Source organism: Pezoporus flaviventris, unplaced genomic scaffold (assembly GCF_033815535.1).
Source record: "Pezoporus flaviventris isolate CSIRO_AGI_PZ_B2104156 unplaced genomic scaffold, CSIRO_AGI_Pfla_v1 ptg000116l, whole genome shotgun sequence".
Lineage (NCBI taxonomy): Eukaryota > Metazoa > Chordata > Aves > Psittaciformes > Psittacidae > Pezoporus > Pezoporus flaviventris.
Genome location: NW_026892664.1, coordinates 491,809 through 501,506, shown reverse-complemented (window position 1 = coordinate 501,506; position 9,698 = coordinate 491,809). Strand labels below are relative to the sequence as shown.

At 53.7% G+C, this 9,698-nt stretch overlaps 1 protein-coding gene across 1 annotated transcript; it reads left to right on the top strand.

The window, feature by feature from the left end:
- Window positions 1–3,442: 3,442 nt before the first annotated feature.
- On the top strand, window positions 3,443–4,458 carry LOC133282237 (olfactory receptor 14C36-like). Its single transcript, XM_061478289.1, has one exon. It carries the CDS (start codon window positions 3,481–3,483, stop codon window positions 4,456–4,458), a length of 978 nt encoding a protein of 325 aa, XP_061334273.1. The 5' UTR covers window positions 3,443–3,480.
- Window positions 4,459–9,698: the final 5,240 nt, after the last annotated feature.

The following is a 9,698-nucleotide window of genomic DNA, read 5'->3' as shown; positions in this document are numbered from 1 at the left end:
TCCTTCCCTTGCCATGCCTTGTCTTTCCTTGCTTTGCCTTGCATTGCTTTGCCTTGCCTCTCCTCACATTGCCAAGTCTTTCTTTCCCTTGCCATGCCTTGCCTTATCTTCCCTTGCCTTCCCTTGCCTTGCCTTGCATTCCCTTGCTTTTCCTTGCCTTTCCTTGCCTTGCCATTCCTTGCCATGCCTTGCCTTGATTTGCCTTGCATTGATTTGCCTTGCCTTGCCATGCCTTTCCTTCCCTTGCAATGCCTTGCCTTCCCTGGTCTTGCTTTGCCTTGCCTTGCCTCCCCTCTCATCGCCTCGCCTCTCCTCACGTTGTTTCGCCTCGCGAGGATTTTCCTTCCCTTGACTTGCCTTGCCTCAGCTCAACTTGCCTCTCCTAGCCTAGCCTGGCCTTTAATGGCCGTTCCTTGCCTCGCCTCAGCTCAACTCGCCTCTCCTAGCCTAGCCTGGCCTTTAATGGCCGTTCCTTGCCTCGCCTCGCCTTGCCTTTCCTCGCCGTTACTTTCCTTCCATTGCCATTCCTTGCCTGGCCTTGCCTCTCCTTGCCTCTCCTCGCCTTGCCTGGCCTTGCCTTGCCTTGCCTTACCTCACCTAACCATTACTTTCCCTTCTTTGCCTTGCACTGCCTTGCACTGTCTTGCCTTGCCTTGACTCGCCTAGCCTTGCCTTACCTTGCCTTTCCTTGCCTTGCCTTCCCTTCCCTTGACTTGCCTTCCATTGCCATGCCTTGCCCTGCCTTTTCTTTCCTTCCCTTGCCTTGCCTCGCCTTACCTCTCCTCACCTTTCCTGGCCTTTAATGGCCTTGCCTTGCCTTACCTTGCCTTGCCTTGCATTATTAAAAAAAGTATTTCATTTTCTACTTCCCTGTGTTCCAGGAGAAACAGCAACAAGGGCCTCCCCTTGTGCCACAGCTTGTGACACTGGGCAAGACGTGACAAGAAAAACAGCTGGGCTGGTACTTGTGGAGAAGCCTGTGGGCTGTAGAGCTTCATCAGGGACAAGGACAGGTTTCTGTGTAAGCACTGACTCAGTTCAGCCCAGCTGTGCTGTAGTGAAGAGCAGCACCCCTCGCTGCCCTGTGCGGAGTCGGGGCTTCAGTAAGTGCTCCCCACCCCTTCTCTCCTGCCTCCTTTTTCTGCAGTGAAACAGAAACCATGTTCTCTGAAGAAATTCTTTCTGATGGGGGTGGTGAGACACTGGAAGGTGTTTCCTAGAGAAGTCCTGCATGCCTGTTCTGAAACTGTTTAGGATTTAGGGAATGCCTGATCAACCTGAAAGAGCTTCTTTTATGATCAGGGAGTATCCAACTTTCCTGATCTCTGTGGGCTGCTCCCACCTTTGCCAGGCAACCAGAGCTCCTGGTGCAGCCAGGGAGCAGCCAGCATCCAACTCCTTGCACTGTGCAAAAGCTGGGGCCTAACAGGAACTCCTGGGGAAGCAGAGGGCTCCAGGAAATGGGGGGGAAGTGCATCAGCACATTCCACCCTGTGACTAACGTCAGTCCATCTTTCTCAGAGTGGTGTGCTCACCTCTTGCCGCTGTGCCACAGAGTAGTGCTGAATTCCAGTCATAAATTGAGGGCGTTGTTTGGTTGCTTTACTCAATTGTTAAGAATTTCTTAAATGGGTTTAAGTACAATTATATATATGGACAGGTTTCTGCATCAGCATAACTTGTTCAGCTGATTTCTATGCTCTAATGTATAGCAGAATGTTTAACAACTAACAGAATAGGATATAAATTAGTGAAATTAAGGTAGGATGTAAAATTCATCTTTAAAGCCCCAGTTGCGGTTGGTGACCATCCAAAGAGGGTATCCTACCAGAGATGTTCTCATGCGCAGTGTGTGGACTTGCCAGAGATAGATTAATGGTTGGACTCAATGTTCTCAAAGGGCCATTTTCAAATTAATTGATTGATTGTAAGAAACGAAGATTTTTAGCCTTAAATCTTTGTATCATCAGAGAAATGGCACTGCAGGAAGGCAGTGTGCCTTCCAGTGGAGGGAGGGAAGATCAGTGCTTGCTTCAGGCTGTTTCCCATGGTGTTTCCCTGGAGCCCCAGGGAGCCCTGGAAGGAGCCCAGGGGGCAGAGGCAGAGCCACATTGGGCTGGGCCTCTGCTGCTGAACTGGGACCGAGGGGAGACCTGTGAGACACAGGGAGCTTAAAGGCACTTGGCAGTGGAGGATGCTGAGGAGGAGGAGGAGGAACCTTCTGAAGGAGAAACCTTCCCAGTCCTGTTTGTGGTAAGGCACTGGGTGCAGGGCAATGCAGCTGCAGTTTCTCTCTGTGTAGATAAGGAGGAGGATGTGCTGCAGAGCAGGGCTTCCCCCTGCACCATGCAGGGACAGGACAAGGCAGGTCCCTTGTCCCGGGGCTGGCTGCAGGGTGTGAATGTGGGTGTGCAGCCAGGGGTGCCCAGTGCTGCCCTTGCAGCAGGGTCCCTGCAGCCCAAAGGCTGTGTGCAGGGGCAGGGACTCTGCTGCCTGCCAGGGTCAGCACTCGGCCTGCTCGGGAGCTCCCCATGGAGCTCGGGGGGAGCTGAGGGGAAAGGAGAAACCCCTGACAGGGAAGGGAAGTGCTGAGTGGGTGACGCTGCTCCAATTTGCCGTCACGCTGAGCACTTCTTCAGAGGGTCCTTCTGAAAGACACTGAGGCATCATTTACCTGATAGGGAAGGATGCTGAGCTTTTGATGTTTTTCCCTCTTGGTGGGCAGGTTGGGCAGTGGGAGCTGGGAATTTACTTCTCTGCTTTGGGGGAGGCACCGAGAGTCTTGTGAGGGCTTGTGTGAGCTGCTCCTGAGCCCCTGCACAGGCAGGGGTGTGCAGGGCAGAGCTGAGCACACAGCCCATGGCATGGGCTCTGGGAGCACTGAGAGGGAGCAGAGGTGGGCACAGGGAAGCAGCACCTGGCAGGGACAGCTCCAGGCAGCAGAGACATGGGCAGGGAGTGGGGGGAAAGTGCAGCCCAGCCCTGGGGAGGGTGCGTTCAGGCAGCTCTCTTGGGGTCTGGCACTGGAGGTGGCTGCTGGCCGTGCTCTGCTGCACACAGTCCTTTGCTTCTCAGCGTGAGAGCTCTGTGGACTGTCCTTTGAAACCGTTCTCCCCTGGTCTCAGCACAGGACAGATGTTTGTGGGTGTTCTTAAGATCAATTTGCGTGTGAAAGCACCTTACAGGCAGTGCAAGTTTGAGCACAGGGCAAGTGGGAGAGGACTGATGGACACTGCAGCTCTCTTGGTTCTGCAAAGAACTGAGACTTTTTGCCTGATGCAATGCTCTTCTGATTGTACCTAGGAAGAAGCCTCAGCAGTGTAATGACATGACTGGTGACGACGCTAAACCTCTCCTCTCCTGCTAAAATGTGCTCAGTTGTGAATGTGTAAACTGAACTTCTCTATCTGACACCCCTCCTGTCCTGACCTGTCACTGCCTTTTTCTCCTCTGACGGTGCCCCATGCCCAGAGGCAGCAGATGTCCAACGGCAGCTCCATCACCCAGTTCCTCCTCCTGCCATTCGCACACACGCGGGAGCTGCAGCTCTGCCACTTCTGGCTCTTCCTGGGCATCTCCCTGGCTGCGCTCCTGGGCAACGGCCTCATCATCACCAGCACAGCCTGCGACCAGCGCCTCCACACCCCCATGTACTTCTTCCTCCTCAACCTCTCCCTGCTGGACCTGGGCTGCATCTCCACCACTGTCCCCAAATCCATGGCCAATTCCCTCTGGGGCACCAGGGCCATCTCCTACACCGGTTGTGTTGCACAGCTCTTTTTCGTTGTCTTTTTCATCTCAGCAGAGTATTTTCTCCTCACTGCCATGTCCTACGACCGCTACGTGGCCATCTGCAAGCCCCTGCACTATGGGACCCTCCTGGGCAGCAGAGCTTGTGTCCACATGGCAGCAGCTGCCTGGGGCACTGGGTTTCTCAATGCTCTGCTGCACGTGGCCAATACATTTTCACTGCCCCTGTGCCGAGGCAATGCTGTGGAGCAGTTCTTCTGTGAAATCCCCCAGATCCTCAAGCTCTCCTGCTCACACTCCTACCTCAGGGAAGTTGGGCTTCTTGTGGTTGGTATCCTGATTACTGTTGGCTGTTTTGTTTTCATAGTGGGGTCCTATGTGCAGATCTTCAGGGCCGTGCTGAGGATGCCCTCTGAGCAGGGACGCCACAAAGCCTTTTCCACGTGCCTCCCTCACCTGGCCGTTCTCTCCCTCTTTGTCAACACTGCTGTCTTTGCCTACTTGAATCCCCCCTCCGTCTCCTCCCCATCCCTGGATCTTGTGGTGTCAGTGCTGTACTCGGTGGTGCCTCCAGCAGTGAACCCCCTCATCTACAGCCTGAGGAACCAGGAGCTGAAGGATGCTGTGAGGAAGCTGGTGACCAGATATGTTTCAGCAGATATATGCTGCTTCTTTTACCCTGGAAAGGGTTTCCAGTGTAGGTCATAACAGACCATGTCTGTCTTTCCTGCTTTACATTTGTTTTCCTATTTCAATTTGTGATGATGTTGTCTTCATAGAAATGTCAGTTTTCATTTCCTAATTAAGTTGCCACTCGTGCTGTGTGACCCACAGACTTTGTGTCACTCTGGTCTCTGATTGTATTTAAGGGAAATAAATGATCCTGCAGCAACTTCTTCTCTGTGATACGTCCTCACATGTCAGGAATGAAGGGGAATGAAAGCAGCTTTCTGTCTGCTCCAGCTCTGGGATGGCTGCTCTGTGCCTGCAGCAGGAAGAGCTCTTGGGGAGCCCAATGAATGGGGCTGTTGTGCTGGTGTCGGGAGATGGGATGGCATGGGGGGGGGGGTTCAGAGCTCTCAGGGTGTCCTGGGCAGGAGAGCAGGGGACACAGGGGTCCCTGCAGGGAACTCCCCTGCAATGGCCCAGGCTGGGGCTGCCTGGTGTAGAACAGCCCATGGGAAAGGTCTGGGTGGGCAGGAGCTGGACAGGAGGCAGCAAGGGAGGACAGCAGCATCGTGGGCTGTATGAGCAGGAGCACGGCAGGAGAACAAGGGAAGGGATGATCTGGAATCCTCCATCCAGGTTTCAGATCCCCAGTTCAGGAGTGGGTTTAGTAATGGGCCCTCAGGTCAGGAGATACTGGAGCACGATGCCTGTGGGCAAAGTTTGGGGGAGCTGAGCTTCTCCAGCCTGGAGAAGGGGAGGCTCGTGGGGACCTGAGATCTTGGGTAGGGAAGGCTGTTGGGGACTGGCTGCCTGTAGTGGCAAGGAGGACATGGGGAATACAGAGCCAGGCTCCTCACCATGGTGCCTGGTGGGAGGACAAAAGGCAGTGGGGGATAGTGACAGAGGAGAGGTTCAGGCAGGACAGAAGGAAACCTTGTTCCCATCGGCTCAGGCAAGGGCTGCATCAGGTCACCCAGAGTGGCTGTGCAGTCTCTGGCCTTAAGGATTGCCAACTCAGACTGAATCAAGCCTTGAAACACTTGCTCTGACCCTGCTCCTGGTGGGTTTGACTTGAGATATCCTGGGGTCCCTTCTAACCCTTGTTCACTTCTGATCCTACAATGATGGGCTTATGAAGAGTCACGAAGATGCTCTAAGGGCTGGAACACGTCTCCAATGGAAACAGGCTGAGAGATGTTGGTCTTCAGCCTGGAGAAGAGAAGGTTTCAGGGAGACATCTTAGCAATCTTCCCGTGCCTAAGCAGGGCCTACAAAGAATCCGGAGAGGGGCTTTTTATGAGGCTGTGCAGTGACAGGACAAGGGGGAATGGATTTAAGCTGAAAAAAGGGAGATTTAGCTTGGACATTCAGATGAAGTTGTTCCCTTTGAGAGTGGTGCGACACTGGCACAGGGTGCCCAGAGAAGCTGTGTCTGCCCCATCCCTGGCAGTGTTCAAGGCCAGGTTGGATGGGAGTCAGCTTTGTTCTGAAGCAGTGCTTTGTCCACCTCTGATGCTCACAAGGGATGACAGATGAAATCCAATTTCATTGTAAAGTTCACTACTTGTACTCATGACTCGAGTTTGGGCTGCACAAGAGAGGTTCAGCATGGCCTTAGAGTTATTTGGACTGTGTTATTTATTTACTGGCATAACACTTTTGGGGGGGGGAATGGGACTATAAAACATTCTTTGTATGACATAAAATCAGAACAGTATTGAAACAGGGAGAAGTTCTCAGCTCCTTGTAGCTTAGTGCAGAGCAAGGAGGGCTGCAGTGTCCATCAGTCCTTTCCCATTTGCCCTGTGCTTACAACACTTGTATATGATGCCTTCACACACAAATTGGTCTTAAGAACCCCCACAAACACCTGTCCTGTGCTGAAAGCAGGGGAGCACGGTTTCAAAGAGAAGATCACGGAGCTCTCGTGGAGAGAAGCAAAGGGCTGTGGGCAGCAGAGCACGGCCAGCAGCCACCTCCAGTGCCAGACCCCAAGAGAGCTGCCTGAACGCACCCTTCCCAGGGCTGGGCTGCACTTTCCCCCCACTCCCTGCCCATCCATATCTCTGCTGCCTGGAGCTGTCCCTGCCAGGAGCTGCTGCTCTGTGCCCAGCTCTGCTCCCTCTCAGTGCTCCCAGAGCCCATGCCATGGGCTGTGTGCTCAGCTCTGCCCTGCACACCCCTCCCAGCAGCAGGGCTCTGCCCAGGGGCATCTCTGCCTCTGCAGGAGCCTCACACCTGGCACTCAGTGGATCCATCAGTGGTGAATGGAGAAACATGTTCACCCCCTGAGGAAAGCCTTGAGAGCTTCTTAGCTCTTCAGTTACTTACTGGTGGCAATGATCAGTGTGTAGGGAGGTGAGAGAGATGGAGGGAAGTCAGAGAGGAGCAAGGTGGTGGTTCAGGGCTTTAACAAATCCTTACAAGCAGGACGGAGCCCAGCGATGGGGAGCAGTTGGTGTCTGTAGGTGGAGGAGGAGTAGGTGTTCCTGGAGCGTGGCTGCACGCCCTGGACAAACCAGAGGCTATCTGAGAACTTTCCCTCATGGGAACATGCCTCAGTGTGGCACATGGGGAACCCACTGCTGGGGGTGCCTGAACGCTGCTCATCATGCCCCACGAGCCCACCTTCCTGTCTCCCTCTCTTGCACTACCCAAACTTGCCTGGAATGCAGGATCCATCCCTGAGCCTGGGGATTGCAGGAACCTCCTGCAGTGAGGAGTCGCTGCTGCAGGGGAGGTGCAAAGCTTCTGTGAGACACTCGTGAGTGCGGGCAGAGAGCGGGGTGTGTGCAGCAGAGACGGTGCTACAGGCAAGAAGGTGTCCCACATGAGGTGCCCTGTCCCCAGAGCATGGGGTACCTTGCACCCAAGGACACCACCTTTCCTTTTGGCTCTTGCCAAGAAGTTCTCAATCCAGACCATTGCCTTTTCCCGCTGCTCTCCCATGGTGCTTAGTTCTCTGTACTGATGGCATCACCCATTCCTCTAGAAGCCTCCTTTAGATCAGCTTGCAGAGGGATATTCAATGCATCTCTTGAATTGACACTGTAGTAGCAGCCTACAACTAGGTGAAATATGGCTGCAGAGGTGATGGAGGTTTTCTTGCTAGCAGGAAGAGAAGGAAACCTCTGCAAAGTGCAGCTTGGAAGGTTCAGATTCAAAGTTAGGAAAGAGAAATGTCTCTCAAAAGGTGGACTTGTGGTGCAAGAGGTCACCCAGAGGGAGTCTGGCTCAGCCCATGGCTTTGTGTTTCAAGGAACAGACAGCCATGGGTGCAGAGATGGGACTGAAGGTACAGAAATGCCAGGTGAGAGCTAGGTGGGAAAGCAAGATGGGGGTCAACAGCCTGAAGGGAAAGAGGTGCAGGCATGGGCCAGTGTAGGACAGCCTGCAGCAGAGATGACAGGGTTCTGGCATAGCTGAAAGGCCCAAAAGTACAAAAGGCCTCTGTGCCCTGGGCTATGGCAGTTGCCTCTTTCATCAAGGCCTATGAGGAGAACTTTCATTCTCAGGATTTCAGGCTCTTCCCTAAGGGCTGAAGTCAGGGCTTGGCCTTCTCACCATCAGACACCTGCACTTTGCCTTTGTCTCCCTGTAATCACAGCCTCCAGTTACTTGCTTTAAGGAGTCCCTGGGGAGGCTTTGCCAGTAACAGCCCTCAGTGGGGCCCATTAATGCTGAAGGCACTTGGGGCTTTGTTTCTGACTTGGACTTCTTGAGAGGTTTCCTCAGTCTCCTCTCAGCCCCTGAGGTTCAGGTACTCAGCCCAAATACACCGCGGGGCTCATTAAAACCTCTGCGTTTTGTCAAGTCTTTCAGGTTGCACAGCACATTGGAGGTTTCTGGGTGCAGGAAGATTGCAAAGAACAACTGATAAAAGTTCTTGTCAAGTGTTTGTTTTCATACTTTTAAGTTTAGAAATTTCTGTGCCTTCTGGAATGCCCGGCACAGGGATCACAAGAACCTGCCAGGGCCCGGCCGCCTTCCGCAATGCCTGGTGAGCTTCCGTGATCCTTGCCAGAGCCAGGAAGGTCCCCTTGTGCTCAGCTCCCAGAGACAGCACCAGCAGCTGCAGTGCCCAGGGGCTGCTCCTGCCCTGACACCTTCTCAGCACCTCTGACACCAGCAGCTCCTGCACACAGAAGGTTCCTGCTTTGCCCCCAGCACCTCTGCAGGCAGAACTGAGATCCAAGCACATGAACAAGCCCAGTGCCTCCTCCTCACCCATCCATCCCCTGCTCCTACAGCTGGGATGGCACCAGCACAGCTCCTGACAGCTTCTCCTCCCTTCCCAGCACGCACCCACAATGTGTTTGAGGCCAACACTAAAACAGGATTGCAAAGTCAAAGAACACGGACCTGGATGCGCAGGGCAGCCACGACAGATGCAGCCTCCCGAGGGAGGAGTCTGGTTACTGTAGGGCTCTGGCTCCTTAAATGGCCCACGCTCACCGTGGGGGCTCCATCACAATGGGTGTCTCCACAGATACCACCACACCTTTGTGATGGCTGGAGAGTATCGAACTCTGTCTGGGGACAGGTGAGCAGCCAACAGAGAGTTTGTGGGTCAGGGTTAAAGGGAATATAGCTCTGGGAGACATTACTGTGGGGATCTCTTACAGACACCTGATCAAGGAGAACCTGTGGATGAAGCACTCTATAGACGGATAGGAACAGCCTCACGCTCACAGGCCCTTGTTCTCATGGGTGACTTCAACCACCCTGACATCTGTTGGAAGGAGGGTATGGCCCAGCACAAGCAATCCAGGAGGTTCCTCGATTGTGTAGAAGACAACTTCCTTCTGCAAGAAATAGAAGAACCGACAAGGAGAGGTGCCGTGCTTGACCTTGTACTCACCAACAGGGAAGGGCTCGTAGGAAATGTGATGCTCCAGGGCAGCCTTTGATGCAGCGATCACGAGATGCTCGAATTTGAGATCCTCAGGACTGTGAGGAGACCGTGCAGCAAGCTCACTGCCCTGGACTTCAAAAGAGCAGACTTTGGCCTCTTCAGGAGCCTGCTTAGGAAGGTTCCATGGGATCCAGCCCTAGAGGGCAGAGGGGCCCAAGACTGTTGGTTGATATGCAAGGATCACCTGCTACAAGCTCAGGAGTGTTGCATCCCAACCAGAAGGAAGTGCAGCAGGAGGGCCAGGAGACCTCCTTGTTTCAATAAGGAGTTCCTGAGGAAAATTCAAATGAAAAAAGAGGCTTCTAAAAGGTGGAAGCAAAGACAGGCATCCTGGGAACAATACAGGGATGTTGACCGGGGATCT

Bases quoted from the DNA above. Each gene is read 5' to 3' on its own strand.
- LOC133282237 (XM_061478289.1), top strand. From the start codon at position 3,481: ATGTCCAACGGCAGCTCCATCACCCAGTTCCTCCTCCTGCCATTCGCA.